Here is a 26677-nt window from a genome sequence, read left to right on the forward strand (position 1 = left end):
AGACTGGAGGTAAACGGCTCCAGCTCAGGGTGCAGTGGCGCAATGTTATTACGCAGCGCCTGAAAATAGTCCCCAGCGGCTCCCGGTGCAAGCAGGTTGTTACGTTGGTTATGTTGACTGAAGTTAGCCTATTTTCAGGTGCTGTGTAATGGTACGGCAGCAAAGTTCCTTGATTGTTACGCAGGAATGAGAGTCTAGTTCCTAGCCATATCGGCTTAGAAAATCACAACTTAGTCTTAGTACACAATGTAACTACACGCCTCACAACATGTAAATAGGAAAATATTGGCGTTATTTTGTCACTTATTGAGCAGTAGGCTAGCTGGAGCCGTTTACCTCCAGTCTTTGTGCTAAGCTAGGCTAGCTGGAGCCGTTTACCTCCAGTCTTTGTGCTAAGCTAGGTTAGCTGGAGCCGTTTACCTCCAGTCTTTGTGCTAAGCTAGGCTAGCTGGAGCGTTCACCTCCAGTCTTTGTGCTAAGCGAGGCTAGCTGGAGCCGTTTACCTCCAGTCTTTGTGCTAAGCTAGGCTAGCGTGAGTGTGTCAGACAGAGTTATGGCACGGAGATGAGAATGGTGTGTATGGACTTATCTAACTCTGGGGGATACGGCGAATAAGAAAAAGTCCCAAAAAGTCGGCGTGTTCCTTTTAACTCAGAATTGTTTGTGAAAGCATCATTATCTTCTTGTCAGAGCCCTCAGATCTGTGTATTTGTCTGTGTGTCAGGGTGCTGTTGAAGTGTGCGATAGACGTGGACAGTCGGGACAGTGATGGTTGGACGGCTTTCCACGCGGCGGCCCACTGGGGACAGGAGGAGGCCTGCAGTCTGCTGGCTGAACACATGTGTGACATGAGTGCCGTCAATAATGTGGTACAGGCTCTTTCATCATCCTAAACGGGTTTATTTTGCGTTTATAGTGTGTGCATTATGCTGCTAAGTAGGGCTGGGTAAAAAAATATCGCTTTCTCGATTTTAATCGATTCTCACTTTTACAAAACAATATCGATTCTTAAATCCCAAGAATCGATTAGTCATCCTGTTTTCAGTTAGTGAATGAAATAAACATTGTAGCGCACCTCCCATCCAATAAATCGCTATAATCTTTGTGCTTTATTACTATTGATATGAAACAAAGTCTCAGATTTCAAATTACGTCTATTTTTTTACGAAATTCATAAATGGCGCTGTGGCGTGAGATCGCTCTGCCGCAGCTCAGCTCAAGAGAACAGCACATGAACTGATCTCCTCTTCCGCCTTAATACCAGTTACAGCGCAAAATAAACATAAATGAGCTTCTGAAAGTGTGTTAAAGGGTTAGTTCACCCAAAAATGAAAATTCTGTCAGTAATTACTCACCCTCATGTTGTTCCAACCATGCAAGACCTTCGTTCATCTTCGGAACATAATTTAGTATATTTTTGATGAAATCTGAGAGCGGTCTCACTCCTCCATAGGCTTTCAGAGGGACTGAAACTTGATGGCCCAGAATAGTAAGTAAAAACGTCATTTAAGGAGTCCAAATGACTACAGTGGCTCTGTATTAAGTCTATCATGCGGCGAAAATACTTTTTGAGCGGAAAAACAACAAAAATAACGACTTTATCACCAGTGTTGGGGGTAACGAATTACAAGTAACTTGAGTTACGTAATAATATTACTTTTTCAAGTAACTAGTAAAGTAACGCATTACTTTTCAAATTTACAACAAAATATCTGAGTTACTTTTTCACATTTATTTGACTGACAGCTCTCCTGCCCCCATGTTGAGAAAAATAAGTGGAAAGGCGTTGTGTGTAAACATGATGGTTATTGTAGTTCTAGACTAACTCGCACAATAAAGATTCTGTACTCCTCAAAATGAATAAAATCAGTCAAATGCAAAATCAGAGTACTCAAACCTCAAATATATAAATGTTAAATAGAACAAATATTTTTATGCATTTAATCTACCTTTATTGACCAATGTCGTGGTGCTGACCTTTGATGATTCAGTTAAGCCATGAGTAAAAATTACTAGATTTTTTGTTTTTATTGGTAAAACGTTTTTCTCCTGCGTCCTATTCTTCCATTATCCAGAATGGCAGCACATTTATACCTCAGCCTGAGGCTTATTATTTCAATTTTGGTATGAAGAGGTCTTTACATTAGCACAAAAAAGGACTTTTTTTGCTATTAAAAAACAAAACTAAAAAGCAAGCCCAGCCCAGGTGAGAAAAAGTAACGCAAAAGTAACGCAAAAGTAACGTAACGCATTACTTTTCTTAAAAAGTAACTAAGTAACTCAATTAGTTACTTTTTAAGGGAGTAACGCAATATTGTAATGCATTACTTTTCAAAGTAACTTTCCCCAACACTGTTTATCACACTATTATTGTTGTTCAATTTGAGCCTCTGACGAGAGTTCGCGGGAGTGCCACGACGCATGCGCGAGAACTGAGATTACGGCGTTCTTCTTCTACTACTACTTGACTGGCTGCTCACTCTTTCGGAGTCGGGTTAATCTCAGTTCTCGCGCATGCGTCGTGGCACTCCCGCGAACTCTCGTCAGAGGCTCGAATTGAACAACAATAATAGTGTGATAAAGTCGTTATTTTTGTTGTTTTTCCGCTCAAAAAGTATTTTCGTCGCATGATAGACTTAATACAGAGCCACTGTAGTCATTTGGACTCCTGAAATGACGTTTTTACTTACTATTCTGGGCCATCAAGTTTCAGTCCCTCTGAAAGCCTATGGAGGAGTGAGACCGCTCTCAGATTTCATAAAAAATATACTAAATTATGTTCTGAAGATGAACGAAGGTCTTACATGGTTGGAACAACATGAGGGTGAGTAATTACTGACAGAATTTTCATTTTTGGGTGAACTAACCCTTTAAAAGATACAGGACAACTTACTGAAATCCGTATCCTGTCACATAGAATCGCTCAATCAGTGTTTCAACCGCAGAAAGTAGTAAGTAAAATGGCTAATAAGTAAACAATGTCATGTAACGTCACATTTACCCCAGAAAAACCATATCCAGTGTCCATAAACTCATTAGTCAGCTAGAAATTAACTCTAGAGAGGAGCATTTTGATAATTATATGCACCACATTACATATTCATTGTCATTTTTAATGTTCTTCAATTGAATGTATGTATGTAGCCTATGAATAAATCTGGCAAGTTTATGACCGCCAAATGTTTATATTTCAAAAAACTAATTGGAGTATAAATATGATTATGTAATTGTAAAGTTAATATTATAACTTTATTATTATTTTATTATTTTAGTGTAATTTAAGTGTTTGTATACAAATCAGTTAATTTTTACCGGCTAATGTAGTACAACTGACTCCCATAGTTTACAACATTAGTTCAGAGATTTGTTTTCCTTGAGAAAATTTCCCATGGATTATACCTGATACATATCTAAAGTAATCGATATTGAATTGAATCGAATCGAATCGAAAGCTTGTGAATCGAAATCGAATCGAATTGTGAAATTTGTGTCAATACCCAGCCCTACTGCTAAGTAAATACATGGATATGAAAGATCCTGATTCCACAGAGCCATGAAATGCGTTTCAAAGCATTGTGTGTTTGTGTATCATAGGGCCAAACTGCACTCGACGTAGCCGATGAGAACATCGTTGATAACTTGGAGGAACTGCAGAAGAAGCAAAACGCTGTAAGTATGCGTGTGTTTATATGTACGCTATCTTATCCGCTCTCTGGTTTATGTTCAAAGGCCGCTTTCACTCCAAGCAAATTAGCAGATATCTTTGTCGAAGAAAATCCAAACACAACAGTGTGTGTGTGTGTGTTGTACAGAGACAACGTTCTCAAGCACACCTCCATTCTCACCTCACACAACTGCATTAGCATTATTAATGCAACATTATTAATGCTAAAGTGTGTCTTACTTAATTTATAGTTGCTAGTTCAACAGGTGAAGAGTTTTAAAGCTAAATTTAAAAAAAAAAAGTGAATCTCTCAAGGTCACAACTGAGATCAAAATTATATAAAACTTAAAATAGAATTAATATAAATAAATGATAAAAGTAATAAAATATAAATGTAATTTCAATGATATAAAAAATTATGATTATTAATAAAAAAAATTGTTATGTAAAAGGGTCAGTATGGCCAATTTTCTTTATGCAAAATATATTATTTTATCATTATTAATTATTATGTTGGTATAATATTAAGTAACACTTTATTTTACACTGTCCTTGTTACATATGTTACTTGTACTTACCATAGTAATAACAGTAAATTATGCATAAATACATGCAACTAACCCTCAACCTAACCCTATAGTAAGTACATGTTGTTCATTATTATTACTCAGTACTTAAATATATCATTACACTGTAACAATGACACCTTAAAATAAAGTGTAACCTAATATTATTATAATAAGGTGTTCATTGTTAGTTCAGGTTCATTAAACTTCTGATTTTAACAGTACGTTAGTGAATGTTGAAATGAACATTAATCTTAATAAATGCATTAGATGTATTTTTCATTGTTAGTTCATGTTAATGTTAACAATCAGAGCCTTATTGTAAAGTGTTACCATTATTATTTTCTTTTGATTTTGTGGTCATATATGACGGTTCCTGTGAGATTTACCCTTATTCATGCTAAAATAATAGTGTGAGTTATAGAATATGAATTAATATGTTTCTAACTCCTAAAGATGCGTTCAGAAGCGGAAGCGAAACGGAAGATCCAGGCACCCGTCATTGAGACCAGCCCACCGGTTTCCATGGCACCAGCTCGCCCTCGCAGGTAAACATCACAAACGCTGACCAATCACGTGTCTGCATGGGAACACGTCCCTTCAAACCCAGAGTCATTCACCATCACTTCTGTCAGAGTTATTTTTGAGTGTTGAAGCAAGCGAATCATTGAATCAGAGACTTGAGTCCACCGCTGATTTCTCCATCATCACAAATATATATTCACTCAGCCTCAGTATATTATACATGACATATTCTCAGCCCTCTCTGATTGGCTGATTGGCTGTGGCTATATTGGAAATTTGCAATGATTTTATTTGAAGTGAAAAAAATAAACCATAATAATCAGTATTATTTCAGCTCTGATGAGATGCTATTGTAGTTTCTGATAATATTTTTAATGAGTTCAAATGAAAATGCTAAATATAAAAATAAAAACTAATTCAAAATGTTAACAGAAACTATAATAGTATCTCAATATTACTAAAATAATACTGATTATATTATATTAATTATATTATATTAATTATATTATATTAATTATATGATATTATATTAATTATATTATATTATTATATTATATTATATATTATATTATATATTATATTATATTATATTATATTATATTATATTATATTATATTATATTATATTATATTATATTATATTATATTATATTATATTAATTATATTATATTATATTAATTATATTATATTATATTAATTATAGTCAATAAGTGAGAGCTAAAAATAAAAACTTAAATAAAAATGAATAAAAACTATATGGACATAAAAAATAGAAAAAACACAAACACAACAAAATTACAAACAAAAAAAAGTTTTTTATAATTTGCATTTTCATTTGAACTTTTTTTGTAATTTTGCTGTGGTTGTGTTTTTTTTGCATTTTTATTTTATTTAAAAAATTTTTTTAATATAATCAGTATTATTTTAGTAATATTGAGATACTATTATAGTTTCTAATAATATTTTGTATTAGTTTTTATTTTTAAATGATACATTTTAATTGAAAGTTTTAGTAATTTTGTTGCTGGGGTGTTTTTGTGATTTAAAAAAAAAATTTATAATTTAAAGTTTTTTATTTGTTCGTTTTTTTAGCTCTCACTGATTGGCTATAATATAATTATTATAATATAATATAATCCGTATTATTTCAGTAATATTGAGATACTATTATAGTTCTAATAAAATTTTGTTTTCGTTTTTATTTTTATTTTTAAATACTTTAATTTGAAGTTTTTGTCATTTTGTTCTCAGGTTTTTTTTTTGTGTTTTTTCATTTTTATTAAATCTTTAGTTTATATGTCCATAGAGTTTTTATTATTAGTAGTATTTATTTAATTTTTTAGTTTTAATTCTCACTAATTGGCTGATTTGCTGTGACTATATTTGACATTTTTAATGATTTAATTTTAAAATAAAAAAATACAGTTAATTATAATATAATATAGTAATGAGTGTTCAGTACTATTATAGTTTGTTAATATTTTGAGTTAGTTTTCATTTTTAGATTTTCCGTTTTCATTTTAAAGGTTTAGTAATTGTGTTGTTTTTTTCTGTTTTTTATTATTATTTATTTATATTTTTATTTAATATCTATTTAATATATATATTATTATTATTTTTATTTTTTTTCAGTTTTAACTTTCACTGATTTGCTGTGGCTATTTTTTATTTAATTTTAATTTTTAAGTTAAATATATTATAATAATGTAATATAATAATCAGTGTAATTTTAGTAATATTGAGATACTATTATAGTTTCTAATAATAAAAAAAGTTTTTATTTTTATATTTTCCCTTTTAATTTAAAGTTTTGGTAATTTTGTTGTGGGGTTTCTTTTTGTTATTGATTTATTTTTTAAATATGTCCCTAGTTTTTCTTGATGTTTATGTGCATGTGTCCTACAGGACGTCCATCTCTCGTATGAGCAGTAGAGAGAAGATCACCCTGCATGAGCGAGAGAAGCACGCTCCGCCCACTCTTCAGACTCTGCCCACAGAAGAGGATGAAGACGAGTCCACGCGCACAGCTGGCCAATCCAAACCCTCCAGCAGCTCCAGCTCAGAGGACGAGAGCGAATCAGAGAGCGACGCAGAGTCAGGTGACCAGACCCCGCACATTTCCAGTCTCTAAAATCAAAAATGACATTAGCTAACTGATGATGTTTGTGTGTGTGTGTGTGTGTGTTTTCAGAAAAGGCAAAAACTCGAGAAATGATCAACAACTTGAACAACAAACGCAATGCAGCGTCCGTAGCGAGCTCTGTGACCAGCACTGCCCTTAACCAGGTTAAAAAGGTGACGAGAGACCTGCTAAAGACCCGTTCACACAAACTATAACGATATAAAAATCTTTCGAAATAATAAAAAAGAACAGCAGAGTTCCCCCCACAGCTATAACAGTAACGGCACAGAGAAAGCATATCGTTGGAATCCCTTTCAGAGCGATTTTATCCAGCTGATGAACCATACAAACATTGACAGCCAATCAGAATCCACCCTGCTGGTGTGAATGCTAATATAGTTATCTTTAGAGTTACCGTTCTTGGTGTGAACGGACCTTAATGCATCAGAACTGGGTCAAAGCATTGAGTTTTTGGACTTCTTTTTCATTTATCTGATTTGCACTAAATTTGATGCATTTCATATAAAGTGCATTATTTAGAGTTTGAATGTTTTTGGGTTTCCATAGCAACTCATTGATATTGATTTTCTGAATGCAGGCCATATTTTGTGTTGTACAAATGCTAATATTTACTAATTATGTACTGACAAATAAACAGATATGGCCACCAATAGGCAATTCAGCAGCCAAAAATGATCTCCATTAACACTACTTAACTACAATAATACATTCTACATAATAATAAAGCTGTGATATAATCAGAGGTGGACAAAGTACACAACTCCATTACTTGAGTGAAAGTAAAAGTACTACTAGTCAAATATTACTCTGTTACAAATGAAAGTTGTTAAAAACAATTTTTACTTAAGTAAAAGTACAGAAGTACTTGCTTTTAAAAGTACTTAAGTATCAAAAGTACATTTCCTTTTTTATGTCAATGCATTATTTTATTATTGTTGTATAAATGCACGCTATGCCATGGTGGTTTAAGCCAGTCTGTGATGCTCCATCCGACATGCTAGCATATGACCACCTTGAACTCATTTAAACACTTAAAAGTTACAAAGCTTTTTACAAAGCTGCTGTCACTTTAAGGCAGAATGCACAAATCCTACACACTGATACACATCCGATATTCCCCCAACTGTTTACGTTCACTTAAGACATAATCAACTTTGTTTACGTGAATACTTTCCAAAATGAAAATTGACATTTTGTGTGTATTGGTCTGTTTAAGTGCGGAAAAAAACACACAAAAGAAAGCTCTATTCAGTACTAGTGCTCTGGCATCTCAGAAAACAGACTGAACTGAGCTCTTTCATCAGGCTTTCTCAGATTCATCCATATGTCTATGCTTCTCTTTCTCCCAGACATTTACATTTTGCACAAAAAAAAAAAAACACTTTTAAAGAAGAAGAAAAAATCGTCCTCTGACTTGCAAAGCTGCTACAGAAATGACTTTTGACTTTGAGGACCTTGATAGAAATGTAGTGGAGTAAAAAGTACGATATTTGTCTTTCAAATGTAGTGAAGTTAAAGTAAAAGTTTCCCTAAAAAATAATACTTCAGTAAAGTACAGATACTCAAAAAGTGTACTTAAGTACAGTACTCAAGTAAATGTACTTCGTTACTGTCCACCTCTGGATATAATTAATATAAGAGTCCTGTGCTTTTAGGCCGAACCCGTTCGAGCCCCGGTGGCCGAGGCTCCAGGATCCTGGAGAACGTCTCTGCGTAAAGCAGGAAGCTCTGTGACGCTGGGCTCTGCCGGGGCCTCTGATCCAGTCAGTGAGGCCCTCAAGGACCCCGAGCCCAAACTGGGAATGACACGCTCTGCTTCGAGTCCCAGACTGAGCTCTGAATCTGATAATAAGGTAACACTCATCACATATCACACATATTTTATATATTACATATGAAGCAGCACAACTGTTTTCTTTAAATATTCTATGTAATTAGGGGCCAAGCACTGAATGTGCGGAGAAACCTATTGAAACCATTAGATTTCTTATTGTTCCGCCATTGATGTCTAAGGCAGCCCATAGAACCGTTTGCGGGAAAGTTATGAAATTTGGCACACAGCTAGAGGTCTGGCCGAACATTAACCACACCAGTTTTGGAGTCTTTAAAACAATCCCTCTAGCGCCACCACCTGTCCAAATTTTCACTCATGTTTTTGTTAATAACTTTTGAACCCTAATGGATAGAAACATGGATAGAAAATGACGTAATTTTCCGTTGTGAAAATTTTTCCGCCATTTTTAATTAACTGAAAAACCTACTTTTGCGAATTCCTCATAGGCTGCTCTGATTTTCACGAAAATTTAACCTGATCATCTACAGACCCTGCTGACAAAAATAGATTGAATTCAAGTTGATTCGTCCAATCGTTTTCGATAAACACGCAAACAAATTTTAAGCAGCGATTGCAAAAAGACACTTTAGGCTATATCTCCGCAGCGCTTTATCGTATTCAAACCAAACTTGGTACATGTCATCACAAGCATGACCTGAGGCAGCAGGCAGTGTTTCGGCACAGCGCCACCTACTGGTCCGGAGATACGAAAAAATGCTATTTTTGCTTATAACTTAAAAATCATAAAAGAGGTCTCGTTAGATTCAGGACGGCATGTCAAGTCGTGTGATATCCAATATTACCATATCGGCCATTTTGATTGTGCTAAAATGCTGTATCAAAATATCAAATCAATATCAAATATCATATTGATTTGAAATATCATATTGATCAATATCAAAATGTACATTTTTATGAACTCAGGAACAGATTGTTACGAAACCCGGTATGGGTCATCAGCACGATACCCTGAAGGAGCCTGAGAAGTTTCCAAACAGCGCCACCTAGTGGATAATTATTTTTTTCAAATGCTTATAACTTTGGGTGTCGTTGACTTATTTTCATGGGAGTAACTTTTTTTGTGTCCTGAATCCTTGCCGAGTCCAACGATACCAGACTTGCCAGGTTTCGGTGTATGGTTTGTGCAGCGCGGTAATTTAGCATTTATAAAACGTTAGCTGATATCTTCAAAACCGCTAGTCCGATAGAGACGAAACCAGCATCAGAAGTTCGGAAACATAGGTCGATAGCGATATGCTAATGCCCAAATGTCAAAATATTGATGGTAAAATCCAATCAAAGTCAGGTGTTAGTCATTTTTTACGTGTTTTTTTTTCATAGAAATGTCTCCAAAGCGAAATGAGATATTTTCACCAAAATTGACACACATATGTATGGGCTCACTCCGAAGACACATACAAATTATTGTAGGATTGTGCCTCATGGTGGTGCTATAATTAAACAAAATATGAAATTGGCTCTATAAAACTCGATGTTTTAATGTGGGGTTTTTTTGCTTCAAATGTCTTCACTCATTTTTTTCAGTTGGTCTGCAGCTAGCTTCCTTGTTTGCTTCTGTTGCGCTTGGCCCCGGTATTGATGCTTGCAGCTATATTTTATATTATTACTGTTGTTGTTATTGGTATAAATGTATGTTTTTGAATATTGATTGTTTTTTATGGTAAACAATGGAAGTGATATTGTAATCACAATTTTTCTTTTTTTAAATTGAAATGCTGTTGATTGCCATGAATATAGCATATGATATGGCGTCACATTTTAGTGATGTAATTTCCTATGTTCAGGAGCCCAGGTTGGCCCGTGTGCAGCCCACCCCGTCCAGACGCCTATTCAGCATCACTGACACCAGTACCAACCCCGACAACTCCAGCAGGTGAGCCGCCCAGCAAACACAAAGAACATGTCCCGTTATGACCGTTTTCCAAGCTCATCCATCATCATCCTGTGTGTGTGTGTGTGTGTGTGTGTGTGTGTAGCTTGTTGAGCCGGAGCTCTTCGTACACGCGCCGATTGAACAGCCAATCCGCCGGAGAAGTGTCGGGTCAAAACCCCTCATTACCTCGCAGCTCATCTTATGGAAGGAAACTTGATGACCCTTCAGTGACCTCTGTAACCACAGGAACCTCTGGACTCAGTCGCCTCAATAATCTATTGGCTCAGAGGTTCGTGTCTCTCTGAGTGTGCGTGGTGTGATCATGTCTTCTGCATTCGTGTGATCTGGTGTCTCTCTCTCGTAGGTCGGCTCAGGAAGAGGCTGAAAAGAAGGAGCCCGTCTCCAATTCTGTACCCACGACAACCACATCAGGCGAGCCAGAGACCAAACAGAGACGAAAGTGAGTGTCTGATGATTTATACACGACGGAGTGCTAATAAACCTTTTATCCTGCTGGAAAAAACACATCACATAGCCTTGACCCATTTAATAAAACACTGAACGAAACACTGCCCGGTCAAAAAAAAGAGTCACAGTTTGGATTTACATCTCTAATAAGTCAATGATTGGATGATTATTGCAGTGATTATTATGTTTCTAGCATGTTATATGTTCGGCATCAGTTCTTCTGACCCTAACTTGAGTGTGTAGCTTTTCATTTATAAAACAATCATGTAGGAAAACACATCATGGCCATATTCCAGGATGACAATGTCAAAGAGTTTGTGTCCAGAGCTTAAACTCATTGAAAGTCTTTGGGATGTGCTGGAGGAGACTTTACAGAGTGCTGGACTCTTGCTTTGACAATACAAGATCTGGACCAAAAACTGATGCACCTCTCATATGTTATGATGTTATTTCCATCCCTAACAACCATCTCAAGTACCTTAGCAACCGCTTAGCAACACACTAGCTACGACCCAAGTTCCTTAGCAACTGCATAGCAACACCCTATCAACCACATCCCAAAGACTTTTGTGTTTGCACCGCAGGTTAAGGGGGGACTAAATTAGCTCCTACTTCAGAGTAGGGTCAATCCCAGCTCAATATAAACTACCAGTGACGTAAGTTTACGCTGATTGGCCAGACGCATGCCATACGAATCACCAGCACCCGTCATTTTTAAAAAGCTGTGTAAACACAGTTTGCATATACTTTGGCCCAATCCCAATTCTATTTTATACCCCTTCCCCTTCCCCTACGTGTTCCCCTTGCCCCTTGAAACAGAGTGCCAAGGCGTAGGGGTGAAAATATTCCCCTAAGAAATGGGACACCACTACTATACCATCACACGTCATCACACACCATCATACCCCGTTTCTTTTATTAGTGTCCTGTGACATTTAAACAGTATAAACAGCAATGAAGTGCGTAGGCTATATCTAACAGAAACTTAATAAAACGGCGCTCGGTTTCAGTTCAAAAACGTATGAGCCAGAGTTTACAAGACTAGTGAAGCCGCTTTTCCATCGGGACAAACTGTTCTCTTTGTTTATTAACCGCTCCATTCCGTGCTGATCCGAGCCGGCCGGTACGGATATGGTTTCGATATCTACTGTGGTGCTGCGATAATGTTCATACGTTATACGTCAAGTAGGGCTGCTTGATTATGGAAAAAATCAGAATCACGATTATTTTGGTCAATATTGAAATCACGATTATGTAACACGATTATTTCACATGACTTTGGGAATGTGTTGTAGCCACTACCATGTAGCAAATCTTGCACGTAGCATGTTTATGAGAGAGTTTGTGGCTTCGGGAGGGGCGGATGTGCGCGTTTCATTCAGAACGCAAGACAAAATAAGAGTGTTCTTGCAAAACAGAACATGGCAAAATAATCGTTTTTTTCTCGATTGTACTATTTTGGTGATCGTTGGGAACCAAAATCGAAATCGAAATTCAATTAATTGCACAGCCCTAACGTCAAGTCAGTCATTGCCTTGGTAATGCGAGAGTTTACAGACGATATGTACTGTAAATATCGACTGCGTTATGAAGGATGACCAGATATATATATATTTTTTAACTATTATTAATATGTGTTCAAATCACTCAAATACGGAAAAAACGGTAGACTGGCGACATGCAAGTGATCGATCCCGAGTGGCAACACACACACATTCTATGCAGCGCGGTAGTCGGTGGAGGGAAACTCCTCATACCCCTTCGTTCGAAGTGTGGTCCTGAATAATCTTCGTTTGAAGGGCTATCTGGCCCTTCCCCTTACCCCTACCACTCCAGCCAAAAGAGAATCGAGACCTTCACGTGAACGCGCAAAACGCAGGGGTAGGGGAAAGAGAAGGGCTAATGTAGCGTTCACACCGGATGCGAATGACGCGAATAATTCACGCTATGACGCTTGAACATTATGAGTTTACTCGCTTCATTCGCGTGTGACATTCACTTCACAACAGACGCGAATTCAGTCATGGGTGGGGCTTCTGCCAGCCGGCTCGTCTCGTTGAGAAATGGCTGACATGGGCTGTGTTTACACGTCTTTTTTGTTAAAATTCTACTGTTAATGTGTGACAAAACGTAGTTTTAAGATTTTTTCAGGCGATAATGTAGTTGTTTAAAGCCCAAATCTGTGGTTTATTTATAAAAAGAGTGCCTATTTGAACATTTTATGGCGTTCTCGGAGTTGTGAGCTCCAGTGGATCAGTGTCATTTAATGTTATCACAGTGATAATCATATTGTCTGAACCAGATATTAATATACAGATTTTCTCCTCATTGTTGTCACTACTAGAGCAAGCTCCTGATTGGTTAACGCGGCGTGAATATCCGCCAAAGTTCCGTTTTTTCAAGTCAGGCGATTCGCGTGAATCACGCGTAAAACGCTCAATTAGCTCAATTCGCACCGCCTCATTCGCGTCAATCGCACCGCAGAATGTGTATTCGCGTCTTTGCATTGACTTAACATGAAGATCACTCGCACGAATCGCGTGTGAACGCACCATAAGGGGTAGAAATGGGATTGGGCCAAACTCCATGAACATGGAAAACAGCGATAGATAACATTTATCTATGTCTTTGTGTTCTTTTCTCAGCCTCGATTATATGTAGCACTGCATGATGTCATAGGAAATTTCACCCTTAGCCCTCCTTTTTGGCTTTTTAATCGCATAACTTATACATTCCATCTCCGTTATCACGAAACCTACAGCACAGCTCCGATCACGGCATCCTCCATCCTCCAGTTGTAGACGTTGTTGAAGGTTGCGCTTTAGGGCTGCAACTAACGATTATTTTGATAATCGATTAGTTGGCCGATTATTTTTCTGATTAATCGGATAAAAGGCACATTTGTTTTATTTTATTGAGAAAACGGTAACACTTTACAATAAGGTTCATTAGTTGACTACATTAGTTAACGTGAACTAATAATGAACTGCACTTATAAAGCATTTATTTATCTTTGTTAATGTTAATTTCAACATTTACTAATGCAGTATTAAAATCTTGTTAAAGGGTTAGTTCACCCAAAAATGAAAATTCTGTCATTAATTACTCACCCTCATGTTGTTCGACACCCGTAAAACCTCCGTTCATCCTCGGAACATAAATGAAGATATTTTAGTTGAAATCCGATCGCTCAGAAAGGCCTCCATTGGCTCAATGGCACGGTTCACTCTCAAGACCCATAAAAGGTACTAAAGACGTCGTTACAAAGTCCATCTCACTACAGTGGTTCTACAATAACTTTATAAAGTGACGAGAATAGTTTTTGTGAAATAACGATTTATATAGTGATGACCGATTTCAAAATAATGCATCATGAAGCTTCGAAGTGTTATGAATCAGTGAGTCGATTCATGATTCGGATCGCGTGTCAAACCGCCAAACTGCTGAAATCACGTGACTTTGGCGATTCAAACCGCTGATTCGACTCACTGATTCATAACGCTTCGAAGCTTCATGATGCCTTGTTTTGAAATCGGTCATCATGATATAAGTCGTTATTTAGGGTTTTTTTGCGCACAAAAACTATTCTCGTCACTCCATAAAGTTATTTTAGAACCACTGTAGTGAGATGGACTTTGTAACGACGTCTTTAGTACCTTTTAAGGGTCTTGAGAGTGCACAGTGCCATTGTGCCAATGGAGGCCTTTCTGAGCGATCGGATTTCAACTAAAATATCTTCATTTGTGTTCAAGATGAACGGAGGTCTTACGGGTGTCGAACGACATGAGGGTAAGTAATTAATGACAGAATTTTCATTTTTGGGTGAACTAACCCTTTAACATTAGTTAATGCACTGTGAACTAACATGAACAAACCATGAACAGCTGGATTTTTATTAACTAACATTAACAAAGATGAACAAATACAGTAACAAATGTACTGCTCATGGTTAGTTCATGTTAGTTAATACATTAACTAATGTTAACTAATGAAACCTTTATTGTAAAGTGTTGCCGAGAAAACACACAATTCCACATCCTGCCCAATGCTGTCCTTCAAACAAACGTGTCAGCTGAGTGCTTTTACCTTTATTGGAATCAAAATTAGCAGTCGATAAGAATCTGAATCATTAAAATGCAAGCGATACCCAACCCTAAGCATATTTTGTATGTTTATACACACCTTCAGCAAGCGGTGAATGTTTATATGGTTGTCAATGAATGGGACGCTAAATATCATTTTGGCTTCAATACGATTTTCCCAAGAATAAACCGGGTGTCCTCCATGATTCCTGTTCTTTCCGACAACAAAGCACTTGAATGTCAGAAATGGGAAGTAGGACATTTCCGATAGCACATGAAGGCAACATTAGACCACTTTGGACCGGCTACACGCTAGTTTTAGCTTGATTTTCATTGTTTTCATTGGCTGATGCTTGAGTTTGTATGTGTGTGTAGGTCCTATCTGACTCCAGTGCGTGACGAGGAAGCGGAAGCTCAAAGAAAAGCCCGATCCAGACATGCCCGTCAGTCCAGACGCTCCACGCAGGTCAGTCTATTAACAAAAACATTACAGAAAATTTGATTCGATTCGCCGTGGATTGATCTATTTGACATGTAAAACAATCAACCACAGTTCGGTTTGTTTTAACGGAATATTTAGCAACGGATAAATCTGAAATCATAATGATAGATCTACCTATTGGTGCTTCCCCAGAAGTGATAGGAGCAGCCTGGGAAAACAGGGTTCATTTCATGTGGAATATGTATTAAACAGTCAGTGGGCGGCGGCCCGTCTAAGGCTATATGACCTTTAACCCTGAACTCTGACCTTGACACAGGGAAAACATTTGTGTTAGAGTAGTTGCACTTACACGCAGCTGGAGTCCAGACATCTCCGTGTGACCGTTTTGTGTTTGCTCTTCAGGGAGTTACTCTCACAGACCTGCAGGAAGCCGAGAAGACAATGAAGACGGAAAACAAGGGAAAGGAGAAGAAAGAAGAGGAGGAGAAAGACGCAAAGCAAAAGAAGGCAGAGGAAGGGGTGAGAGAGGTTGAGTTTTATCCAAATATCTGTGTGTGTTCTGCACTCGGGGAACTCGCCGACAAACCGGGCTGAAATATTAAAGGTCAAATGGGTCCTATTTTTCAGTGGTATATTACTTTCTCAAATGGGACAATAATGGAGTTGATGTTTGAACAAGAGCAGGGGGGGTGAATGTTGGAGAAACCTGTTTGGTAACAATGATTAGCGGTGGTGGATGAGTAAAGAATCACTATTACTGTTGACTATTACGGTTAGTGATTTAATCAAACATGTGACACACTTCACTCTAAAAATGTGTGTGTGTGTGTGTGTGTGTGTGTATATATATATACCGGTGTATATATATATATATATATATATGTCTCTTAATCTCATCAAGGCTGCATTTATTTGATCAAAAATACAGTAAAAACAGTAATACTGTGAAATATTATTACATTTCAAAATAACTGTTTTCTATGTGAATGCATGTTAAACTGTAATTTATTCCTGTGATCAAAGCTGAATTTGCAGCATCATTACGACGATATGATCCTTCAGAAATCATTATAATGATGATTTGAAGAAACATTTCTTATTGATATTAATGTTAAACTCATATTTTAATATTAATATTTTTGTGGAAAGTGTGATTTTAAAAAAATATATGTATATTTGATGAATAAAGTTCAAAAGAACAGTATTTATTATAAATGAATAAGCTAATAAACTGTTAATAAACTGTTTTCAACATTGATAATAATAAGAAATGATCTTGATGATTTCTGAAGGATCATGTGACACTGAAGACTGGAGTAATGATGCTGAAAATACAGCTTTGATCACAGGAATAAATTACAGTTTAACATATATTAACATAGAAAACTGCTATTTTAAATTGTAATAATATTTTACAATATTACTGTTTTTATTGTATTTTTTGATCAAATAAATGCAGCCTTGGTGAGCAGAAGAGATTTTTTTCATAAACATTAAAAAAACGTAATGTTTCCAAATATTATATATATATATATATATTAGTATATATTAGTGCTGTGATATATATTAGTGCTATATATATTAATATATATTAGTGCTGTGAATCAATTAAAAAAAAATGAAAATTCTGTCATTAATTATTTACCCTCATGTCGTTTGACACCCGTAAGACCTCCGTTCATCTTCAGAACACAAATGAAGATATTTTAGTGTAAATCTGATGGCTCTGAAAGGCCTCCATTGGCACAATGGCACGGTTCACTCTCAAGACCCTTAAAAGGTACTAAAGACGTCGTTACAAAGTCCATCTCACTACAGTGGTTCTACAATAACTTTATGAAGCGGCGAGAATAGTTTTTGTGCGCAAAAAAACCCAAAAGGCATCATGAAGCTTCGAAGCGTTATGAATCAGTGAGTCGAATGAGCAGTTTGGATCGCCAAATTTCAGCAGTTTGACACGCGATCCGAATCATGATTAGACTCACTGATTCATAACGCTTTGAAGCTTCATGAGGCCGTGTTTTGAAATCGTCATCATGATATAAGTTGTTATTTAGGGTTTTTTTGCGCACAAAAACTATTCTCGTCACTTTATAAAGTTATTGTAGAACCACTGTAGTGAGATGGACTTTGTAACGACGTCTTTAGTACCTTTTAAGGGTCTTGAGAGTGAACCGTGCATTGTGCCAATGGAGGCCTTTTAGAGCCATCAGATTTCAACTAAAATATCTTCATTTGTGTTCTGAAGATGAACGGAGGTCTGACGGGTGTCTAACGACATGAGGGGAAGTAATTAATTACAGAATTTTCATTTTTGGGTGAACTAACCCTTTAAATAATTGAAAAACCTTACTTAAACTTAAAACTTTACTTAAAAAAACCCTTGTACACATTCCTAGTGTATTGGATAATATAAAATAAATATATATAAAGATTTACACTGGCAGCTCAGAGCTGTTCAGCAGCATTTAATTATGAAATTGAATGAATGAATGTATCAAGTCAAGTCAACTTTATTTATATAGCGCTTTTAACAATGTAGATTGTTTCAAAGCAGCTTTACAGTGTTAAACAGGAAAATAATGCAGCATAATTTTATTCAGCTGTATAGCCATTCTGGAAAAAACGCTGATGTCATCAGTTAATTTCAATTATCATACAGTGACAGTGTGGGCTTTAGATCAATAATTCGATCAGTAATTTAGTTTAAATGGTTAATTTAGTTTATTAATTAGATTTATTTCGATGTTTAGTTGAAAAATTTAGTGTAAAAATAAAACGCACTAAGTGTAAAAATAAAACACTACATAGACGTCACTATAAAATATATACATTGATTCCTATTAAAGCTACTGTATTAGTTTTTCAGTCAAGAGCAGTGAGTGATTTTCTCTTTGTCTTTTGTTGTTATATTAACATTAAAGGGATATTTCACTAAAAAATAAAAATTCTGTCATCGAGAAATGAATACAGGTTTGGAACAATATTAGAGTGAGTAAATAATGACATAATTTTACAGGTGAACTGTCCCTTTAAGGACTGCGTGTTCACTACTGCCCTGCTGTCAGTTTAAGACCTGCATGCATCTAATATACAGACACACACGATTTTACTTTCACTTTAGACATAACCGACTGTGTTTATGTTAACCTTGTGTGTATTTGACAGTATTAGTGAAGTAAGACGAATACTTAGTCCAGTAATCGCGTGTGTTTGACAGGCGTTTAGTGCGCGCGCTCGGAAAAGTGCATGTTAAAACCGCGCATACGCCAGCAAGGCTGTAAAACGTATGCAAATAATGAACTTTGGTGATTGTGAATAACTAAAGTGTTCCGTGAGTATAACTCTCTACCACTTACGTGTGATGTGAATGTATGTCGCGTTGTTCAGTAATGGGATGGAGACAAATGATAGAATTTGTAGAAAAATTATTAATTAAATGCGAAACCGAAAAAAAAACGCAATTCCCAAGCGTGTATTGAACCGCGAATGCCGTACCGAACGGTTCAATATTATATTGAGAATTGTGGCATCCCTAATAAATAAATATATATATATATATATATATATATATATATATATATATATATATATATATATATATATATATATATATATATATATATATATATATATATATATATATATATATATATATATATATATATATATATATATATATATATATATATATATATATATATATATATATATATATATATATATATATATATATATACATATATATATACATATATATATATATATATATATATATATATATATATATACATATATATATACATATATATATATATATATATATATAAATATAAAATTATTATTATTTATTTATTTTCTGCTGCACAAATTGTATAGCCGTTATTGAGAATTGTTTGAATTCAATGAGCTGACCTAAATGTATGTTTTAATCAAAGCAGATTTTGTAAATGTTTGTGTGTGTGTGTGTGTGTGTGTGCAGGAGGTGAGCTGGCGCTCTCGTATCGCTAACCTGCAGAAGTCGGATTTGCTGGGACTCACACACCCCCCTGGTGCTCCACGTCCTGACAGACAGGGTGACCTTTCACCTTTAACCCATATCACTGGATTTCATAACACCACACTGATCTGTTTAGGTATCTCTCTGTAACACTTCTCCTACATTGTGTGTGTGTGTGTGTGTGTGTGTCAGATGCAGACAGCGCAGCCGCAGACAGTGAGGAGCGAGCGAGGGAGCGCAGGAGAGCCAGAGCGAGGAGGAGAGGAAAAATTGGAGAGGTGATGAAGATGAGGACGTGTGATTCAAACTGGAGTTCAGAAGGAGATCCTGGATTTAAATGTTTACTTCTGTATTTTCAGGGCGATGACTATGACCCCAGCGGAGAGGAGGAGAGCAGTGGTGGGCGGGACCCACAGGTCTGACCAATCAGCTTGCACTTTTAATTGATTGACAGTGATGGGGGAAAATGTATTGATTTTATTTGTGTATAAATGGTCAGATTAGTGTCATATTGTGTGTGAAGTTTATGGATGTTATGTTTTTTGCTGACATGTTTTTCATCTCCCTCATACAGACAGACAGACACGTGAGCAGCAGGTACGAGTCTGACCTTTGACCTGTCACTTTGTTTGATGATGTCAGCGTGTGTCCTTCTCATTCTGTCTGTCTTTCCTTCCTCTCAGGTCTGATTCGGTCTTGAATGACTGTATCCTCACGAGAGGATCGGAGTCCCGGGACTTTAAGAAGGTCTGGAGGGGTTTTGCGGTTTAACTGATTGTGTTAGCAGGAGGTGTGTGTGTGTGTGTGTGTGTGTGTTATATGTGTGTGTCGGTGTGTTTCAGATGTTTGAGGAGATGTCCAGGGAGAACCGCCGTCTGCAGTCGCAGTTATCAGACACACAGAGAACCATTTCAATCACCCGCGTGGAGCTGGAGAAGGCCACACAGGTGCACAAACACGCACATCAGCTGGATTATCATGACAGCAGTGTCAGAAATTAACCTTTTTTTCAAATACATGTTTTTGTTTTCTAATAGGAAAACTATTTTTTGGTGTAAACATATATAAACATGCAGATGCTTCTACAAACATTAGTGAGAGAATGTGTGGCTCTCAGGAACTCAGTGGTGCGCTCAAGCGTAAGTCTATTCGTGAAATTTCCTCACTACTAAATATTCCACGCTCAACTGTTAGTGGTGTTATAACACAGTGGAAGCAATTGGGAACAACAGCAACTCAGCCACGTAAAATCACAGAGCGGGGTCAGCGCATGCTGAGTGTCACAGTGCACAGAAGTCGCCAACTTTCTGCAGAGTCAAGAGCTACAGACCTCCAAACTTCATGTGGCCTTCAGATGAGCTCAAGGGCAGTGTGTAGAGCTTCATGGCCGAGCAGCTCATCCAAGCCTTACATCACCAAGTGGGATGCAGTGGGGTAAAGCATGCCGCCACTGGACTCTAGAGCAGTGAGACGTGTTCTCTGGAGTGACCAATCACGCTTCTCTGTCTGGCAATCCCATGGACGAGTCTGGGTTTGGCGGTTGCCAGGAGAACGAGACTTGACTGGCTGCATTGTGCCAAGTGTAAAGTTTGGTGGAGGGGAGATTATGGGGTGGGGTTGTTTTTCAGGGGTTGGGCTTGGGCCCTTAGTTCCAGTGAAAGGAACTCTTAACGCTTCAGCATACCAAGACATTTTGGACAATTTCATGCTCCCAACTTTGTGGGAACAGTTTGGGGACGGCCCCTTCCTGTCCCAACATGACCAGTGCACAAAGTGTCGGTCCATAAAGACATGGATGAGCGAGTTTGGTGTGGAGGAACTTGACTGGCCTGCACAGTGTCCAGACCTCAATCTGATAGAACACCTTTGGGATGAATTAGAGCGGAGACTGAGAGCCAGGCCTTCTCGTCCAACATCAGTGCCTGACCTCACAAATGTACTTCTAGAAGAATCCCCATAAACACACTCCTAAACCTTGTGGAAAGCCTTCCCAGAAGAGCTGAAGCTGTTATAGATGCAAAGGGTGGGCCAACTCCATATTAAACCCTACGGATTAATAATGGGATGTCATTAAAGTTCATGTGCATGTGACGGCAGGTGTCCCAAAACTTTTGGCAATATATTATATATAAAAACATAGTAGTAAAGGTAGAATATACAGCTGAATTCCTGAAGACTATTGTAATTTTCATTATAGACCACATAGATATTTTCATATTTGAATTGTTGTACTCAAGTACTGTAGAAAGACAGATTCTGATTCTAGTATCAGGAAGACACACTATATTTGACTCTTAGCTGTGTTTGTGTGCATTACAGAGGCAGGAGAGATTCACAGACTGCACGGCTCTGTTGGAAATGGAAAAGAAGGTGAGTTTACAGAACATCAAATTCTACTGTAGTAATGAAAAACAAATGGAATTTTCCCTGTATGGAAGTTTTCAATCTTATGATGTCATTCCACATGCTTGTTTTCTCTCGGTCTCAGGAGAAAAAGATGTTGGAGAGGCGAGCCGCTGAGTTGGAAGAGGAGTTAAAGGTGAGAGCACATGTTCACTGAAGGCTTGTTCTGATTGGCTCTTTCAGTCAGCTCAGCTCAGCTCGACTGAAGCGTTGTGAATCCGCTGAAATGTTAAGAATGTGTCTCTTAATACTGTATCCCTGAGAGCAATACAGCCAACACAAGTAAAACCAGTTTGATGAGGGGTTTGCCTCACACACTTACTAGGCATGACACAAAATCATTAGTCATAAATCATACTTGTTCAATGGTAATGTGAGTTTCTTTCCTAACCAGTTGTGATGGTTGCCTGGATTTTATTTCGAGTTTGTAGGAAAATATAATATCAAAACCGCAAAGCTGAGTTTGAAACGGACAGACTGGCCAAACAAAATCATAATATATTGGAATATAATAAATTAATATAATATACCCCCGGTTTCACAGACAATGCTTAAGCTAGTCCTAGACTAAAATGCATGTTTGAGCTGTTTTAACTGAAAGAATCTTGCACTGACAAATCTTAAAATATGTCAGTGGCATTGTTTTGTCTCAAGATGCACACCAGTAATGTTTTTTTCTTGGGCACGTTCATAAAAGTTACTTAAATGTCCTAATTGAACTAAGGCCTAATCCTGGCTTAGTCTAAGCCCTGTCTGTGAAACCGCGCCATAGTGTAATATAATACATTAATATAATATAATTCACAAAAAGCTGAGTTTGAAACAAAAACAAAAAAAGTACAACAAAAATAATATACTTAGGTTAATTTTATTAATTATTACTGTTATTATTATTTGATTAATTATTAATTATATACACTCGACATGAGTCATTGGTCAATGGTCAAAAATAATTCATATAATATATAATAAAAATCATACAAGCTGAGTTTGAAACTGACAAAGTGGGCAGACAAAATATAAAATATTTTAATATTTCGATTGTATTCATTGTTATTATTGTTCATTTAGATTTGATTAATTATTATTAATGTATACATTAAATAATTGTCCTTGCTCAGTGGCCAATGAAACAAAAATAATATATTAACAATAATAATATAACTGACATAAGTGACAGTCCCTGGTCAGTGGCCAAACAAAAGTAAAATAATAATATCTAATGTTGTAATATTACTACATTATAAATGTATAGTGTGTGTGTGTGTGTGTGTGTGTGTGTGTGTGTGTGTGTGTGTGTGTGTGTGTGTGTGTGTGTGTGTGTGTGTGTGTGTGTGTGTGTGTGTGTGTGTGTGTGTGTGTGTGTGTGTGTGTGTGTGTGTGTGTGTGTGTGTGTGTGTGTGTGTGTGTGTGTGTGTGTGTGTGTGTGTGTGTGTGTGTGTGTGTGTGTGTGTGTGTGTGTGTGTGAGATTAAAAATGAATGCATGCGTTTTAATTTACATATAATTGTCATATATTACAATATTATAAATATAAATGTATTTATTTAAATATATTTTATATACTGTATATTATATTTATTAATTAAGGTTTTATTTACAGTTAATATATAATTGACAGTCCCTGGTCAGTGGCCAATCAAACTAAAATGTTAAACAAAAATAATATATTCATATTAAATATATTATAAATATATAATATAATCATATTTTTAAAAATATATAATATATTACTATTTAAAAATAATAATACAAAAATTTAAATTATTTTTATATATATATATATATATATATATATATATATATATATTAAAAAAATAGTTATATTAATATAACTTTTGAGTCAGCCCCAGGTCACTGTATACTTGCATTATTTGGAAAACGGCAGCTTGAACATTATTCAAAACATCTCCTTTTGTGTTCCCTGGAGGAAAAAAAGTCATATGGGTTTGGAACGTCACGAGTGTGAGTAAATGATCAGAATTGACATTTTAGTGTGAGCCGCTCCTTTAAATGAGAAACTCATGTGACAGAGGTAAAGACCTTCCGTGTGTGTGTGTGTGTTCTGCAGGTTTTAGGGGATCTGCGAGCGGACAACCAGAGGCTGAAGGACGAGAACGGCGCGCTCATCAGAGTCATCAGCAAACTCTCCAAATAGAGCGAGAGAAGGACGAGCAGAGGAGAGAAAGAGAAACTGTCCACCACTCACAACCCCCCACCGACATCCTTCCCGAGAGCCAAAGAAGGGAAAAGAGGAGGAGAGGAGCATCAGAGGAACTACAGAGAAGAATGATGATCTTTTACCTTCCTGCAGGACTGTGTGCGTGTGGCGTGTTTGAACTTCATGTTCTCAGGAGGCCAACAAGCGAGGAGATGCAACAGAGCTTTAGATTTCTCTCTTTCTCTCTCTCTCTCACACACACACACACACTCGCACTCGTGCACCATGCACATTCCCATAAGCGTGAGCACACACATTCCACGAGTCTCAGGCAGCTGAAGTCTGCAGTATTTTTGCATCTTTGCACAAACACACACACACACGATTGAGAGGTTCTCTGAATATGTCACTCAAATCTCCACGGACCAGTTCGACAATCATTCATTGACATTGGTGCAGATTTTCATGCTTGCTGAAAACACGCCAGGCTGTTGTTTCGCAGCCAGTTATGCTATGCATCTTTATTTTAAAAACGACACTTGTGGAGTGCAATGCGGAAATGTCTATTTTCGTAGTTTTTACCCTTGTTTGATCCATCCTTGCTCCCGTCGTCTTCCGAAGCGAGGGCGATGGCTTTTGTTTATTGTGTAAATGTACAAATATTACGCATTTGAACTCATAACGCTATAAACTGTAACATGATATCAGCTCTATTTTCTCCACGTGTTGTTTTTCTAATATATTAAATGAATGTTGGCACTTAATAAAATATCTGTGTTTGTAGCCCTTGTGCCTGTTTATTGAACTTTTGCAGTTTCTCTTCTCTGGTTTATTGCAATTTGTGCTTCAACATCTTCCTGGACAGCATTTTTGGGCATCATTAATGTGGAAGTTTTCAAACATTCGATTCTATTATGTTCAGAATTAAATAGCCATGTTTGATTTCATCAGTTTCAGATACGGGTGAATCCCAATGATCAGACAGTTCTGCATTATTAACCTTCATAGACACAACACAACATCTCATATAAACAATCAGGATATCATTTTTTTAGGGTTTTTGAACATCGGATTTATCTGCATTTTTTTGTTTTGTTTGTTAATCATAAGTGGTTTTTTGATCTTTTTTTTTTGCCTATTATGTTCTAACATTTTAATTGAACATTTTAGGTAGCGTTTCTGGACATCAAACACACATTTGTACATTTTATATAGTATTTTTGACCATATATGTACGATTCAGACTTTCAAATTAGCATGTTTTGGTCATTAAATATGTGTAAATTAGTGCTGTCAAATAGATTAACCCTCTGGTGCTCTTTGTTTAGGGGTTGCATTGGTTGTCTTCCCGGTCATAAGTGACCGGACACCTAAAAATTAATCTTCCTCCACCCCAGAAAAAAACATGGCAATTAATTTTTCTTCAATAATATTTTTCTTTTTAATTTTGTATTTTGAGATGATTTTATGGTATTTTTTTAATATTTATGCAATTATGGTCTATTTTTTCCATTGAAAACTATAAATAAAAATATATATTTTTTTAATTATTGCAGTATTTCAGGTTAAAATAGACTAGGCCTTTCAAATATTTTTTTGAAGGCAGATTAGCGCCTTTTTTTGGAATTATTTAAAGGGTTAGTTCACCCAAAAATGAAAATTCTGTCATTAATTACTTACCCTCATGTCGTTGGACACCTGTAAGACCTCCGTTCATCTTCGGAACACAAATTAAGATATTTTAGTGTAAATCTGATGGCTCTGAAAGGCCTCCATTGGCACAATGGCACGGTTCACTCTCAAGACCCTTAAAAGGCACTAAAGACGTCGTTACAAAGTCCATCTCACTACAGTGGTTCTACAATAACTTTATGAAGTGACGAGAATAGTTTTTGTGCGCAAAAAACCCCTAAATAACGACTTATATAGTGATGACCGATTTCAAAACACGGCATCATGAAGCTTCGAAGCGTTATGAATCAGTGAGTCGAATCATGATTCGGATCGCGTGTCAAACTGCTGAAATTTGGCGATCCAAACTGCTCATTCGACTGATTCATAACGCTTCGAAGCTTCATGAGACAGGGTCATGGGCAGCCAAGGCTCATTGATGCATGTGTGGAGCGAAGGCTGGCCCGTGTGGTCCGGTCAAACAGACGAGCTACTGGAGCTCAAACTGCTCAATAAGTTAATGCTGGATCTGATAGAAAAGTGTCAGAATACACAGAGCATCTCAGTTTGTTGTGTATGGGGCGGCATAGCCGCAGACCAGTCAGGGTGCCCATGCTGACCCCTGACCTCCGCAGAAAGCCCAACAGTGGCACGTGAGCATCAGAACTGGACCACGGAGCAATGGAAGAAGGTGGCCTGGTCTGAGGAATCACGTTTTCTTTTACATCACGTGGATGGCCGGGTGTGTGTGTGTGGCTTACCTGAGGAACACATGGCACCAGGTGCACTATGGGAAGAAGGCGAGCCGGCGGAGGCAGTGATGCT

At 36.8% G+C, this 26677-nt stretch overlaps 1 protein-coding gene across 4 annotated transcripts in view; it reads left to right on the plus strand.

Moving 5' to 3' along the window:
- Positions 1 to 24964, plus strand: part of LOC307121737 (protein phosphatase 1 regulatory subunit 12A) — a 51711-nt gene extending 26747 nt beyond the window's left edge. The window contains exons 5-25 of one of the 4 annotated variants that reach the window (XM_079809472.1): positions 725 to 869; positions 3595 to 3669; positions 4687 to 4778; positions 6661 to 6854; positions 6947 to 7050; positions 8554 to 8751; positions 10538 to 10626; positions 10730 to 10915; positions 10991 to 11086; positions 15552 to 15642; positions 16021 to 16137; positions 19601 to 19694; positions 19811 to 19896; positions 19978 to 20034; positions 20193 to 20215; positions 20302 to 20365; positions 20461 to 20565; positions 21938 to 21988; positions 22107 to 22157; positions 23951 to 23985; positions 24092 to 24964. In XM_079809472.1, the coding sequence (XP_079665598.1) occupies positions 725 to 869; positions 3595 to 3669; positions 4687 to 4778; positions 6661 to 6854; positions 6947 to 7050; positions 8554 to 8751; positions 10538 to 10626; positions 10730 to 10915; positions 10991 to 11086; positions 15552 to 15642; positions 16021 to 16137; positions 19601 to 19694; positions 19811 to 19896; positions 19978 to 20034; positions 20193 to 20215; positions 20302 to 20365; positions 20461 to 20565; positions 21938 to 21988; positions 22107 to 22157; positions 23951 to 23985; positions 24092 to 24098 (1960 nt within the window). In that variant the 3' untranslated portion in view covers positions 24099 to 24964. The remainder of the gene's footprint in view (positions 1 to 724; positions 870 to 3594; positions 3670 to 4686; positions 4779 to 6660; positions 6855 to 6946; positions 7051 to 8553; positions 8752 to 10537; positions 10627 to 10729; positions 10916 to 10990; positions 11087 to 15551; positions 15643 to 16020; positions 16138 to 19600; positions 19695 to 19810; positions 19897 to 19977; positions 20035 to 20192; positions 20216 to 20301; positions 20366 to 20460; positions 20566 to 21937; positions 21989 to 22106; positions 22158 to 23950; positions 23986 to 24091) is intronic. The other 3 variants (XM_079809473.1, XM_079809470.1, XM_079809471.1) reach the window with 3 other exon arrangements.
- The last annotated feature ends 1713 nt before the right edge of the window (positions 24965 to 26677 follow it).

This window comes from Gobio gobio, assembly GCF_949357685.1.
Source record: "Gobio gobio genome assembly, chromosome: 25".
NCBI classification, from domain to species: domain Eukaryota; kingdom Metazoa; phylum Chordata; class Actinopteri; order Cypriniformes; family Gobionidae; genus Gobio; species Gobio gobio.